The sequence below is a fragment of the Colius striatus genome, chromosome 1 (genome assembly GCF_028858725.1).
Source record: "Colius striatus isolate bColStr4 chromosome 1, bColStr4.1.hap1, whole genome shotgun sequence".
Lineage (NCBI taxonomy): Eukaryota > Metazoa > Chordata > Aves > Coliiformes > Coliidae > Colius > Colius striatus.
This window is the reverse complement of record NC_084759.1, coordinates 14097647-14113465: the sequence shown is the minus strand read 5'-3', so window position 1 is coordinate 14113465 and position 15819 is coordinate 14097647. Positions and strand designations below refer to the sequence as shown.

General features: G+C 40.4%; 1 protein-coding gene across 1 annotated transcript; it reads left to right on the top strand.

The window, feature by feature from the left end:
• Positions 1–7486: 7486 nt before the first annotated feature.
• Positions 7487–15611, top strand: LOC104549815 (stromelysin-1). The gene is made up of 10 exons (XM_062020392.1): positions 7487–7594; positions 8333–8574; positions 8666–8814; positions 9820–9945; positions 10504–10665; positions 10801–10957; positions 11982–12115; positions 12640–12797; positions 14267–14369; positions 15511–15611. The coding sequence occupies exons 1-10, from the start codon at positions 7487–7489 to the stop codon at positions 15609–15611; spliced, it is 1440 nt and encodes a 479-aa protein (XP_061876376.1).
• Positions 15612–15819: the final 208 nt, after the last annotated feature.

The following is a 15819-nucleotide window of genomic DNA, read 5'->3' as shown; positions in this document are numbered from 1 at the left end:
TCAAATGCTTTACTGAAATCAATATCCATATCCACTGCACTACCTCCATCTATCCACCTGGTTACATCTTCATAAAAGGTTATCAGGTTGGCCAAACATGACTTCCCTTTGTTAAAACCATGTTGACTGCTCCTAATGAGCCTCTCGTCCTTTAAATGCCTGGAGACAGTACCCAGGATAAGTAGTTCCATCACCTTTCCAGGGATGGAGGTGAGGCTGACCGGTCTGTAGTTACCTGGATCCTCCTTCTTACCCTTTTTGAAGACTGGAGTGACATTTGCTCTCCTCCAGTCCTCACACACCTCTCCTGTTCTCCATGACTTACTGAAGATGCTGGAGAGTGGTTTAGCAATGACTTCTGCCAGCTCCCTCAGCACCCAAAGGTGCACTGGGGCCCATGGATTTATGTACATCCAGACTGCTCAACTGATCCTTAACCCAGTCCTCATCAACCAAACAAAACTCCTCCTTTAACCTGGAGTCTGGGGCTCCCGAGGACGGTCTCCAGCATCATAGACAGAAGCAAAGAAGACATTCAGTAACTCTGCCTTCTCTGTATCCTCTGTCACCAGGGCATCCACCTCATTCAACAATGGGCCTATATTGCCTTTAGTGTTTTATCTGAAGTGTATTTGAAGAAGCCGTTCTTGTTGTCCTTGACCTCCCTTGCAAGGTGCAACTCCAACAAGGCTTTAGCTTTCCTAGTTGCCTCCCTACATCTTCTGATGACAGTCTTATATTCATTCCAAGTGGCCATCCCTTCCTTCCATGGTCTATAGACTCTCTTCTTCCACTTGAGTTTGCCCAACAGTTCCCTACAGTTTGACCAGAAAGAAGGGTAGGTGTCAAATTTTTGGAGGGCAGAGTAGGAAACGATGAAGGTGTGATCATGGGGTCCTAGGAAACAAGAGGATTACCCTTCCTGAGCTGTGACCATGTGCTGTGGGAATAGAATCTGGTCTGACAGTCTAGCTTGCGCTTCTGGACAAAAAACCACTGACAAGGACCACTTCCCACAGCAACAAAGACAAATTGGTAAGAAAAGAAACCGAGAATTTTCATGCAACTACCACATAATCCTCCAAAGGAAGAGCGGTGAGATACAGACAAGAGCACATGAGCTTCCTCTATCTTGTTTGAGTCCTCCTCGCTGAGCAAGAGCTCAGTGACTTAAAACATCCTTTGATCTGTAAGAAAGCTAGGCTGAATCTGCTCCTCTCCCTGAAGGATTTGATCCCATCTCACAACGTTGCTCTGGATATGCGACTGTACAAAGAAGAGAACTCCTTGCTACTTCTCTTTCCTTAGAAGTGGCAAAGGCAGTAGGAAGCAATGGAATAGCTGATGAGGATAGCTTTACAATTACCACAGCTCAAACTCTGTTAGGCAGAGGCGAGACTAGCTCCTGGTCTTCTGCTCAGGACAGATCCCTCAGATATCTGTCTACTAACATCTGTTGCACCATCCATCAGGGCCAGAAGCAGCACTGTGTCTCCCAGAACAAACATCCCACTGCACTAGTAGACATCCGAGTATGTGCAGCCAAGATATTGCCATGTGTAATCTTGTAAAACCTCTACCCTGCCACTCTCTGCTCCTCATGGACGCTTTATGCCATGCTAGGTACACACTGTGCACTCCTAAAGCAAGTTCTAAAAGTGACCTAGGTGAGAAGTTCAAAGTCTCATCAAGGCTTAAAAGTCAAGTGGGCGCTGAATGTCTCAGCATTGCCATGAGGGCAGTGTCGCATCCTACTGACATCATGGGCTGGCAGGGGAGTGAGCTGACCTCTGTCCAGGCAGGACAGAGACATGAAAACTGCTGTTGCCCCAACATCTCCTAGCATCTTTCTCAATAGCTTGTGCTATGTACACAGCTTATCCAGAAGAAACCCCAGTCCAAGGACTTTAGATGTCTCTAGGGTGAGGCAGGGTGCTTGTGAATACTGCTTGTACACAAACAATGGAGTTAATTCTCTTTGATTCTAAAAGTGCCTACACACTTTGATATCCCAGCTAGACACCTTCTTGTATGTGAAGGCTACCTTCAGAAAGCAGGCCTTTAGGCTCTGGTTGTTGGCTGAAACATGAAAGTGATTAAGGAGGAACAAAAAAAGAGCAATTCATCAACAGTGAAGCAGAACACTGACGATGTTTACGATGACTCACCTTGGTTATTATATTAAATTATTTCTCTTACATAAGGCTGGTGCTGGCTTCTAGTTAGTTTAAAATACCAATGTCTGAAAAAAAACTAACAATATTAATGTGGCTGCAAAGGAGAATCTAGAAAATGTCCTATGTTTTTTGTCTAACCTGGAGCATAAACGGAAAACAACATGGCATAGATTTCACCTCGACAGGGGACTCGTAAGATGTGTTAACCATGGATTTTCCATCTGTATTTCTGTTTTGTTAATGTCCTAAACTTTAGCAATGAAAGAATATGACTTTTGGTTTGGGAAAAGCAATGAAATTCCTGGCAAATTCAGATGGGTTTGGAACCAGAAGTGCTAGAGCTGCCTGTCTAAACTTAGTGGGCAAGCGAAGATTTCCTGTAACCATGATTTTGTTATAACTCATAAACGATTGCTGGAATTAAAGGCTTCTTGCCTACCAGCAGGGGAAATTTGTCCCTGAACATACTTTCAACTACTCATCCTCTATTAATATGTACTTTCTCTGGAGTCTGAAGCAAGGTATGCAAAAATAGAGACAAAAAACCCCAGTTACATCTGAAATTCTTGACCGCTCAGCTGTTGCCCCAGATCCAACTCTCACACATGAAACTTCAAACAAGAATGTCTTTGTGACAGTTCAGTTGGGACTTTACAGAGTGTTAGCTGTGTGGGCTTGTAATAGTACATACTAACACAAAAATTTCAGGAGTACAAGAAGCCCAGAGTCTAGGGAACGTCTGCTCTGCTTGCACTTCAGTCTCATCTACTGGCCACTTGTAAATGCTATGACAAAATTACAGGCTCCAGACCTGGACATCCAACAGTCACAAGCATTTACTCTGTATCTGGAATACTGGTTAAGTTCCACTGGCAGCAGCTGTTACATGTTGCTTTTTGAGAAGGAGAATGAGTGTGTTACACACCGTGTCTTTGAAAATGTTGTGACAATGATCTTCTGCATTTCCTCTTCCTGGCTTGATTTTCAAGATGGTTGTTGTAGTTGTGAAGGAAATTTGAAAATACGTGCCCAATGCTGTTCTCTGTGCTTGGGATTTAAGATCTTCCTGGGCAGGTTTTGTGTACAAAGCAAGATTCCTCTCACAGGAACAGACAGCACTGCCACAAGCAAGGAGAAAATGAAGCATTAAGCTTCCCAGAGGCCCTGACTACTCAGTCCTGGAGAGCACGGGTGACCTGTGTGCAAGCTGACTGGGACAAGAGGGGTCCTGTTAGTGAATCAGCATTACTGTGCAGGAGACGATGACTGTTATATAAAAGCCAGAAGTAGGTCACACACTTGTCTTCATCAGCAATATGATATTTCTGAGGTTAGGTTTGTGCAGCCAGGTCTGATGGTTTGCAGCACAGCCAGGAGAGATGTGCCAAAGTTCCGTGTTAAGCACCGCTCATCAGCAGCACAGGCTGAAGCTGCAGGTTTGCAGCTCAGAAGATTTCCCTGCATGGACCCGCTCCCCTAGGTTTTGGCCAGGGATCCTACACTGTTACCAGAGCCCAGCCAGGACACAGAGAGTGCATAAGGCAATGAAGTGAGGCAGTTTCAAATTCAGTGTAATTAAACCCTTGTCCTTTTCAGAACAAATCAACTTAATTACATCCTACTGAGGCTCTACAAAGTGTCTTTTGACTTTTCTCTACTGTAATGCTACAGTATGCATTAGTTTTTAAATATACAAACTGTACATTAGTAATAATCTTACCAAAGAAAGGAGCAAATGTTAACACTTCTTGTGAGTGTTACATGTCTTTATCTGGTACAGCTAGCAGGGGATGGGCCTAAAGGAACGCACTCAAGGCAAAAGATTGGTTCTGGAAGAGGAAAGCACAAGGAAAACCATGTATCTTGATTATCCAGGTACTTTCAAATGTTGAAAGAAGGTAAACATAGCAATTCTGGCTGATGTGATTGCTAAGCCTTTTTCCATCATTTTTGAACAATCATGGAGGACAGGTAAGGTACCTGAGAACTGGAGAAAGACCAATGTCACTCTGGTCTTCAAAAAGGACAGGAAGGATAACCCAGGAAACTACAGGCCAGTCAGCCTCACCTCCATCCCCGGAAAAGTGATAGAACAACTCATCTTGAATGTCATCACTGAACATATGAGGGATAAGATGGTTATCGGAGGGAGTCAACATGGCTTCACCAAGGGGAAATCCTGTTTGACCAACTTGATAGCCTTATATGGGTGTATAATCAGCTGGCTAGATGAGGGAGAGCAGTGGATGTCATCTACCTTGACTTCAGCAAGGCTTTTGACACTGTCTCCCATAACATCCTCATCAGAAAGCTCAGGCAGTGGGGCTTGGATGAGTGGACAGTGATGTGGATCGAGAACTGGCTGAATGACAGAACCCAGACAGTGGTGATCAATGGCACAGAATCGGGTTGGAGGCCTGTGGCCAGTGGAGTTCCACAGGGATCGGTTCTGGAGCCAGTCTTGTTCAACATCTTCATCAACGAACTGGATGAGGGGACAGAGTGTACCCTCAGCAAGTTCCCTGATGACACCAAACTGGGAGGACTGGCTGATTCCCCAGAAGGCTGTGCTGCCATTCAGAGGGATCTCGACCGGCTTGAGAGTGGGGCAGAGAGGAACCTCATGAGGTTCAACAAGGACAAGTGCACAGTCCTGCATCTGGGAAGGAACAATCCCCTGCACCAGTACAGGCTGGGGGTTGAACTGCTGGAGAGCAGCTCTGCAGAGAGAGACCTGGGAGTCCTGATTGATAATAAACTAACCATGAGCCAGCAATGTGCCCTTGTGGCCAAGAAGGCCAATGGCATCCTCGGATGCATCAAGAAGAGTGTGGCCAGCAGGTCAAGGGAGGTTCTTCTCCCTCTCTAATCTGCCCTGGTGAGGCCCCATCTGGAGTCTTGTGTCCAGTTCTGGGCTCCTCAGCTCAAGACGGACAGAGAACTTCTGGAGAGAGTCCAGCGCAGGGCCACCAAGATGATCAGGGGAATGGAACTTCTTTCATACGAGGAAAGGCTGCAGGAACTGGGGCTGTTTAGTCTGGAAAAGAGGAGACTGAGGGGTGATCTTATCAATATTTACAAATATCCAAACGGTGGGTGTCAGGAGGTTGGGACATCCCTTTTTTCTACAGTAGCTAGCAACAGGACAAGGGGTAATGGGATGAAGCTGGAACACAAAAAGTTCCACTTAAATATAAGAAAAAACTCTTTCACGGAGTTTTGGACCGAGCAGTGGCACAGGCTGCCCAGAGGAGTTGTGGAGTCTCCTTCCTTGGAGGTCTTCAAGACTCGCCTGGACATGTTCCTATGCAATCTGATCTAGGTGAACCTGCAGGGGAGTTGGACTAGATGATCTCTAAAAGTCCTTTCCAACTCTTACCATTCCATAATTCTATGATTTTCACAGTTCATTAAGCCAAAACAGGAGGCTGTCATTACATGTGATACTACTTCTGGATTAAGTAATCTGTGAAGTCACTTCAAAAGATAACATTAAAGATGATCTCTGTAGTTATGGAATTTTCTTCATAAAACATATCCCAGGTGAATGCTTGAGGAGATGATTGACCTCATGAGAACAACAGTGGACAATATCTAGAAAAATGAGAAAGATGTTTAGTACCAAAGTAGGTAGCTTTTGAGAAGGCTGCTAATCAGAAAACTTTAAATTTTTTCAGTACCTTCATATGTGGTTTTGATGGTTTCCAATGGCCTTTTCATTAGAGAGAAAGATGAGTAAGGAAAATTTATCAAGTCCTACATGCCGGAAAGTTAATTCTTTCCTCTGAAACCATAGAGATGCTGTATGTATAGAGACACTGTGTAGGAAGAGAAAAAGTTTGGAAAGCTACAGTGTAGTCATAAGTACGAAAAGCTATTCTTGCAGAAAGGTGTTGTGTTTGTGTAAGCTTGTATTGTCAAGACAATCCCTACAGAGTGCCACCAGCCTTGCCAAGGCCTGGTCCCATTTCAGGTGCCCAAACCTAGCAGTCCCCCGTTTCCAGCTGTGAATGGCCACAGGATATGCTGTGCTCTTGGGAGTCCTTCTGGTATACATACAGTGCTCCTCAGCAGGAAACAAAACATTTCTCTATCCTTAAATATATTTGTAACTTCTTCTTTCACAGCCCTGTTATCCTACCAGCTCTGTGAAAGGAGGTTTACTTGTCTCCACATGCAACATCCCACCTGCCCTGCAGTGCTGCAGGTGTACCCTAAATCCTGTATCAGCCACACACAGAAGTCTCAAAACAGAAGGCTGTCTTCAGTGTGAGTAAACATCTCTTTTGAGCATTTCCAGGGCTTTCACCATCATCTCTGCTTTATCCTGGTTTGTGGCAGCTCATGAAAGGTGTGATTAGGTGGAAGAAAAGTGGACTCAACACTAGATTGATTGAACTAGATTGAACTCTCAGCAGTTCTTACCACCAATGACAGATCTGGAGAACAGAGGACCCTCTCCTCTGACTGAGAAAGCCATCAAAGGATGTGATTCAGAAAACCTCAGTGCTTTTAAAAACCTTATATTTGCATAGAAGAAGAAGACTGTGAAATACAAATTGGATAATTATCTGAGAACAGTGGAAACTGTTGAATAAAAGTGTCACCTTGGCTCAATTTTTATAATTAGTTTAGTAATGCTGAGAAAAGTATTTTTCATATCGTTGTGGGACTTATCCCTTTTCCTACAGACAAAATGAAGTTTCATCCAGGTGGGAACTATATCAAACTTCATAAACAAAGTTTATGTTACAGCACTGACCTTTTTGTTTTGAAGGAATCTACCAAAGGGAAAGATGATAGCACTATAATAGCCTCCAGAAGTACATATTCCTGTACAAACAACTACAAAAAACCCTAGAAAACAAATTTTCTACTTCTAAACTACAGTCTTGTCACCTTCTGAGTATTTTTCCCTTTAGGTATTTCAACAACCCATTAGAAGTCAGTACAAGCTTTGAATTGAAAACATTAAAGAGATATGCTTTAAGTTTTTCGAAAGTAGGTCTACATTTTAAGAACTAAAATATTAATGAGCTTATTAAAAAAAAAACCCAACAGGTCTGTTATCTCCTCATTAATCATGTTTTCATGTTACAAAACCTGCACAAGGGTGGAACCGAATGAAAGAGAACACCAGCCTTTTTCAAGGTGCAACTGTTTTTTTGCATGTGATCTGTTGCTAGTTACAAATTGTGAGAATTAATGAGTCAGGGACTGGAAAGTTTTATAAAGCTGATGAGTACTATAAAAAGGTGAAGCAGGTATGTGGCAGACTACAAAGAAGATTTTTCTAAAGACTGGTGAGAATGAGAATGGAGAGCCTCCCATTTCTCCTGTTACTAGGTGCAGCACTTTCTTGTGCTTTTCCTACAGACACAAGGCAGAAGAAGGAAGAAGCCGTTCAAATTATCCAGGTGAGGAAGGCAGACTGCTGGGACAGAGATCTTTAGCAACTATTGAGCATGAGTTGCAGTTTCTGTGACTAGTCCAGGAGCTAGTACTGCAAATTTCTCAAAACAGAGTGGGCTGCATTCTGTACTATGATGACAAAGGCTTCTTTAACCCTGATTCATTCTTATGTTATTTGTTTTCAGAGAACAATTAAAACTGATGATGCATCATTTACATATTGATTCCACAAATAATTATATTCCTCAGTCAGTCTACATTTGATTTGTAGTTAAGGTGGAAATGTGATTTCTAGTATTACAACACACAACTCTTCATAAACTAAGGATTTTATTTTGTCTGAAGTATTACTGTTAAAAAAAATGTGGTAAAATGGGATACTGCTGATGAAATTTTGTATTCAGTCATATATTTCAAACAGCTTCTGCACTGCCTACTCTAAAGGACTGAGGGTAATCCTAGAGCACAGGTTAAGTGGAGTGTAATCAATTTATTAGACAAATTATCATTTCTAATATATTCTGAGTAAACTGCAAAACATCTATAGAGAGAATACAAAAACTATCATTAAGAGAAAAATATTCAGATAGGCTTTAACAACCTCTATTACTCATACTCCTGTGGAACAGAAAGAAAAGTAACAAAGGCACATGTCTAAAGTGATGCTAGTATAATTTTTATGAGCTTTAAAAGCAACCAACGTTGATCATCCCAAAATGTTTTTTTGGTTTTTTGTTTGTTAGAAGTACCTGGAAAATTACTATGGCTTTAAGAAAGACAGAGATTCTTTAATTTGGAAAAATAATGGTCCAATGACTCAAAAATTAAAGGAAATGCAGGAATTCTTTGGGCTGGAGGTGACCGGGAAACTGGACCCTGGCACTTTGGACCTGGTTCAGAAACGTCGCTGTGGATTCCCTGACGTAGCAGGGTTCTCCACTTTTGCAGGGGAGCCAAAATGGACAAAGCAAGTTCTGACCTACAGGTAACTACAGTAGAGTTCTTGATGTAAAGACAGTGCGTTACACAGTGTAGATTGTAAGAATACAGTCATTTTTCTATTTTATCTTTTAAAGGATATTAAACTACACACCAGACCTGCATCCAGCAGATGTTAATGCAGCGATCAAGAAAGCATTCAGTGTTTGGAGCACTGTGACCCCACTGAAATTCATCAAAAGGGACAGAGGTGATGCAGACATAATGATTTCCTTTGCAGCCAAAGGTAAAACTCTATAAAACCATTATGAGTTATTGCCAAGTTACTGCCTATATGGAGCAGTTAACCTAAACTGCTAATGTTTTCTTCTCACAGATAACATGTGCAAAGTTCAGTGTCAGGCCAAACATCCAGACAGAAAAACACAGTTCCTGGTGAAAGTGTTATGGTTATAATCCTTGACAGTCTTTTGGGGAAGGATATAGAGTCAGACAAAGAGAAGGAGGGAGAAAAATGTAATGAGCTGCCTGTAGTTCACTGGATCTATACCTAGTGTAAGATGTCCAAGGTATGCACTAACCACAGGAGGCTTAGGGCTTGTAGAACATACCCAGGCTCAGAGCATTATGGGGTGAGTAGCTCTAGTTATATTCCTGGGATTACACATGCTTTATGTGAGCTAAATAAGTTCTAGACAGACTCAAGGCTTATATTTTTGGCATTGCCTTTGGGTAAGCTTACCAGTCCTCCTTTTATTACTGATCATGCACACATGCACTCATCTAGTCAGGTCCTCTGTTCCCACCCAAACATATCCACTCATCTGGGCTATGCAGAGTGTGTAGGCACTGAACGTAACCTCTACGTTCTTAAATTCTTTTCTGGAGACTATATTCAAGGGCTTACAGTCTTCTCAGGATCTTGTTTCTGCCATCAACACAAATTACCAGTCAGGTTCAGGTAACCACCTGATGACTGCTGACACTGAGTTTATGAAAATTTTACCTCATGAGCAACAAAGGAAAAGTATTTCAATCTAAACCACATTCTCCTCTTCCCTTGTGGCAGCAGTATGTAAACATCCATCCATTTCTTGAGGAAACAAAGATTTTATTAATGATGCATCAGTTCAAATTTTCCAAAGTTTTACCTGTGGAAAATAGAGATTTTGGTAAATCTGTATGAAAGGAGATCTTGAAAGTTTACAAAACCAGCAGAACAGAAAACTCTATGCTGAAGCCTGTTACCTCCATAACCCCCAGTCAGCTGTGTATGGGACTTTCTCCTCAGGTCACAATGACTTCATGCCCTTTGATGGCCCAGGAGGGTCTGTTGCTCATGCCTACGCACCTGGAAAGGACTTTGGTGGAGATGCTCACTTTGATGAGGATGAAACCTGGACCAAAAGCACAGAGGGTAGGAAAATAAGTTCTTAAAGCCCTTCCTGAAGCAAGCTGCAGGTGAAATGAAGGGTGCAGTGTCTGTTTTCTCGCTTAAGTAGTGCTTGAAAATTGGGATGATTTGAAGAAACATTAGGGCACATGATTTCAACAGCTATAAAAAATGCTCTGAGCCCTATGGTTTAGAAAGTTAAGGTCCCAGCTGAATGTTTGCCACGGTCAGGGTAGTAATTCATTTGAGGTGAGCTAAGGGAACTGGGAACTGAGGAGAAGCCCACCTTCTCCTCACTCCTCCAACATGCTTGTCTTTCCTTGCACAGTTACATCACTGGCACAGGTCCAGGGTCCTTTTCCTACACTGACTTTAACATTTACAAACCATTTCCTTGTACTTGCTGTAATTATGTCATTATTTTTCTTTCTGATTAGGATTTCATCTCCAATTGAACTTCTCATAACAGATTCACTTACTTAGGCAAGCAATTGTGAAAGTTTCTGACTTATGTCCCTTATTTTTTCAGGACAAATTAAAAGATACTGCTCTCCTATTATGTGTTTTGCTTGTTGTTTTCAGGTATGAACCTGTTTTATGTTGCTGCCCATGAGTTTGGCCATTCACTGGGACTTTTCCATTCCAAGGATCCCAATGCCCTGATGTACCCAGTTTATAGGAAATTTGACCCTTCAGTATTCCCTCTTCACCAGGATGATATTAATGGCATTCGGTACCTCTATGGTAATTCACAATACATAATCAACCAGTGCTTATCATTTCAAAGACTTTGCAATACCTTTCAGTGACATTTTTCATGCACAGGATATACCTGAATGAGTTCTCTCTTTATTTTTTTCCATAAACTCCTTCTTTTAGGACCATCATCTAACACTCACAATGAACAATGGGAATCTACTGAAACAAAAGACCCAACTGAATCAAAAGATCCTGCACTGCCAAACATCTGTGACTCCAATTTAATTTTTGATGCTGTCACCACTTTCCGTGGTGAAATCATGTTCTTTAAAGACAAGTAAGTAAGTCAACTTTCTGAAAAAATAGCTGAGTATTGTTTTTAAATTATGCCCACAGCATGGAAAAAATCACTCAGAATATCAGCCATTCTAGGCAGGAAGGTAAAACAGAGATTCAGGATAACAGGTGGAAGGCAAAACCAAAGAAACTGGTGGAGAAATTAAGAGAGATAAGTGTAAGGAAGAAGATCACCTTTGAAACAGAGCATACTCTTAATAGGAAACAGAAAGATGGCTCCTATGAAAACATGGGCTGTTTTCACTTTAGGCTGCAAGCAAGTCGCAAGTCTCAAGTTCAGCTTTGCAAAAGGCACCACCAGTCCTGAGACATTCAGTGCTTTCATCTCTGTCCTTGCTTTGAGAGAGCTGAGGATTTACCAGTCCTGACACAATACCTGCTTGAAGAGCCTCTGCAGTGGTGATTTTGTAGAATAATAAAATAAATGGATAATTGAATCAGTATGAAACTCAGACAAACTGTCCGTCTCCAGGGCATGACTGACCAATGTCTCAAGGAAGAGTAAAAGAGCCGTTTCCTCTACTTTTCATGTGGTAGTGCTGAGTTTTTCTCACTTCAGACCTTCCTAAAATCAACATTATTAAGAGTTTTGACCTCAGAGTTTGGAGTCCACAAAGTGCTATTTTGCAGAAGATCCTCATGCACAGGGACTGTTTGTCTAAGATGGTATTGGTACCCCTAGGGCAGGGTTTCTTTCCCAAAATCTGACTCCATGGCAGCCACATGAGCCAGGTCTTTCCCTTTATGAGTAAGGGAAAATAATAGCTGTTTTGACAAGGCAGTTCATCTGACTGATCTTAGATGTCTGCATTAAGATGAGAGGAATCTCACTATGGAAATAATTTTCTTTCTGTTGTCATTAAAGGGAACTTAGGATGACTAACTGAGGGTACTCAACTGGGTTTATTCAGATAAATCCTGCCCTGGTTGCCATGATGTGGTCTCGTTCATTAGTGTGTGTGCGTGTCTGATTTTGTTTAAAACCTATTCTCTGTTTACGCAAGGCATTTTTGGCGCAAACATCCTGCAGTCAGAACAGCTGATTTTCATTTATTATCTTCATTCTGGCCACGGCTGCCACCTGGTGTTGATGCTGCATACGAAATTCCTGAAAAAGACGAAACTGTCATTTTTAAAGGTAAAATATTTTATTTTCCCATGTTGTCTTTCAAAGTTGCTTTGTCGGTTTGTGTCTGAATAAGAAAACATTTAATCTCTTCCTGTAGGATTCCAGTCCAATAAAGGGATGTATTTTAATCACAGAGATAATAAAAATGTTATACAAAATATGGACCATATATTTTCTTTTTTAATGTCAATAGAGAAAAGTTGCCTTGCCAAAGTAAATGTCATGATTTTCTTTTTCTTTTTTCCTGAAAGATTATCTATTGAACTTAAAAATTATAATACATGCCTCTTCATTGCTCATGAAAACTGAAATAAGTATGAAGGAAGACTGAAGGAAATTTAAGTTACCATAAAATGTGGAGCAAAGAACTGCTCTTCCCTTTTTTTGCACTCTAGAATCAGTATGTAGATTTTTTTCCAGTAATCATTATTTTTTTTCACTGCATTTTTCCATTAAAAGATTAGCTTTCATGATAAGGATTATGCATTCTCAGAAGATTCTGACGACAGGTTTTCATTCACTTTTCTTGATAGGCAATGAATTCTGGGTTCTGAAAGGAGACACTATACTTCCTGGCTACCCCCAAAAACTCTACACCCTGGGCTTTTCAAAAGATGTTACCCAAATTGATGCTGCTTTTCATAATGGAAATGAGGGGAAAACATATTATTTCATAGCAGACAAATTTTGGAGTTAATATTTTCTTTGCTACTTTCTGAAATAGGAGTAAAAATAATCACATGATCAATATCCTGTCATGATTTAGGATGCATCAGTCATCAGAGATTTGGTAATCTTTTCAAGTGTCATGGAAAAATATTTGAAAGGGAGGTGAAACAGTGTTTTTAACTTCCTTTTAATTGATTTAATTATTTAACAGTTTTAATTTATTTATTTTAATTTTATAGGGGGAATAATTTCTTTACTTTAATATTATAGGGGATTATATAAATTATTGTATTTATATAATAATTTATTTAATTTATTTATTTTAATATTATAATTGGTTTTAATTATTTAACAGTTTATTTGATTATTTTCATTTAACTGCCTTGGGAAAAAACCAAATCATACAACTCCACAAATCAGCTCAAGAAGTCAGTCAGAATCTCACTAAAATGTTTCTTTGGGGTAAGGAGTATCTCACTCTTTTCCCAGTTACCAACAGCTTTGTTAAATTGTTGATAAAAGCCATGTACTGAAAAGCATTCTCTAATGTGCACAGCTATTATTTTCTCTTTTTAATCTGATCCCTACTGCTCAGGTTTGTCTTACAGGACATATATTTCTGAGAATTCAAGGAGGTGCTTTTATAACAGAAGGAGCACGAATGACACAACTTCTCTCTTTCTTGACACCACAATGCTCAGGTCTTTGTACATACAGAGATCATCCTGGAGTACCTGTAGTTTAAGCAGAAGATTAGACTTCCACATTTTAGTTCAAATTCATAATCTGAAGGACTTCAGCTAAGCAGTTTGTCATAGAATCATAGAATGATGAGGTTGGAAGGGACCTTTAGAGATCTTCTAGTCCAACCCCCCTGCAGAAGCAGGTTCACCTAGATCAAATCTCTTACTGAGCCAAGGTAACAGAACAAAAATTCTTTCAGAAGCTTTCTTATTCCAGCACTGATAGATAAAATTCCTGTACTTCACTAAAAATGTAATGGCCTACAATAAATAAATTAAGTAAAATGACTTAAAATAATTTACAACTTAAGAAAAAAACCCAGATTTTTCCTGATAAACATTTCTTACAGAGAGGGAGTATGAAAGTAATCTCTTTTATAATCTTATGAATCTCACTTATGTTTGAGATAAGATTACCCATGTCTCTTTTAGGCAGAGCTTCTTTTAACAAAATGTTTAGGAGTTTAAAAAAAAAGGAGCTTCTTTAAAGAAAATTTGATGATGATGATTCCAATAATAGATATTCTTAGATCTATCTTGAGATGACACAAACAGAAGCAATTCTTTCAGTGCAACTAATAGAGTAATAATTATTTATGGCACAGCTTATCTGTCTCAGTGCTATTTAAATGATACTGAAAATATTCAAGGAACTCAGTTGCCTGTTGGCAGGCAAAAGGTAACGAGGCAAACTGAATTGATCACTAGTTGTTGGCAGTTTTCATTGACATTGATTATCATTTTTCTCAGTTATGATACCAGAAGTCAGTCTATGGACAGGAAGCCTATGCTGAGAAGAGATGCATTTCCAGGAATTAATGGGAAGATTGATGCCGTTTTTCAACATGAAAGTGAGTAACTGCTCTTAATAGTCTGTTTGAAATGCTTAGAGTCATAGACCTGAGAATGCCTGGTCAGAGAGAGGCACTTCTAAACACTTTTCATAGTCCTCAAGAGGACCAACAGGGCTCTGAAATAGTTACATAACAGTCCCATGCTTCACTTTACCCCCTTGAAACACAGTGATGATATAGCTTTGGTGTCAGCTTCACAGCTGGAAAGGCAAGCTCTAAGGGACAGATTCATAGATCTGTGTCCATGTTGATGTGCACGTCATACCATGAAAACTACCACTCAAGACAGCGAGTCTTAACAACATAAGGTCTATCTGCTTTGAACAAGGCTAACAGATTGGCCCTCTGACAAAAAATGTCACCGCTTTGAGAATAATAATTGGCACTACATTCTGCTGCATGAGGGATAAATGTTACTTAAGGAGATGCTGAAAAAGACTTGTTATATCCACACTGACAAACTGTTTCAACTGTTTTTGTTGAAAAAGACTTTTAAGATCATGCAGTCCAACCACTAACCTAACACTGCCAAGCACATCACTAAACCATGTCTCTAGATTCCCAGTTGCCTCCTGGCTCCTCATCTCCTGGTCATCAAAACACACATATGCTAATTGCTTCCCATCAAATCTATCATCTTCCTCCAAAATCTTATACATGATGCTGTGGATCCTTAACTGCAGCCATTGCTCCTGAAGGGTAATGTGGATGCAGATGCTCCAGACTGGATCTCTCTTCCGCATACGATATCTGGCAGCAACCCAGCAAACTCGTATCAGCTTGCACCTTCCCATGCCCTGTGCCACGCTCCAGGCTGGAGCTCACACACCTGCCCACAGGCCTCTAGAAATACCCTTCTCATGGGTTTAAACATAGCCATTGCATAACAGCAGGTACTATAAACTGCAGAAGCATACAGGATACATTTTTTTGTAGGATCACCTCATGGGATTCGGTAAGCACATTAAGTAATGTGGTTTGCTATGGAAGGTGTCCCTGTGTTGCTGTGCTGAGGTTACACCTGGAAACAAATGTTGGCAACATAAGTGTATTTTCTGAGCTCTTTACAGCTGTTGTTAAAAGCATAATAATCTTTACATCTGCAATATCATAAATCATCTGATTTTTTTTCCCTTAGATTTCCTTTACTTCTTCTGTGGAAGCAAGCAATTTGAGTTTGACCCTGATAAGAAGAGAGTTACACGCCTCCTAAAGACAAACTATTGGTTTCCATGTTAAGAAAATATAATCTGTAATGGTATTGGAAAGATTGTAGTGTTATTGCACTAGAAACACTTTTGTAGATTTATGGAATGTATAAGTACATCAGGGTTTGTCAGCAAACCTCACCCCCTGTACTATCTATATTTCTGTAAATAACAGAAAAGTACCTAGGAGTATATTTGTATATAATTTACATCAGCTTACCCAAGAACAACATAGTTTT

Bases quoted from the DNA above. Each gene is read 5' to 3' on its own strand.
- LOC104549815 (XM_062020392.1), top strand. From the start codon at position 7,487: ATGAGAATGGAGAGCCTCCCATTTCTCCTGTTACTAGGTGCAGCACTT. The intron at 8,575-8,665 runs GTAACTACAGTA...TATCTTTTAAAG, and splicing joins AAGCAAGTTCTGACCTACAG to GATATTAAACTACACACCAG. The intron at 14,370-15,510 runs GTGAGTAACTGC...TTTTTCCCTTAG, and splicing joins TGCCGTTTTTCAACATGAAA to ATTTCCTTTACTTCTTCTGT.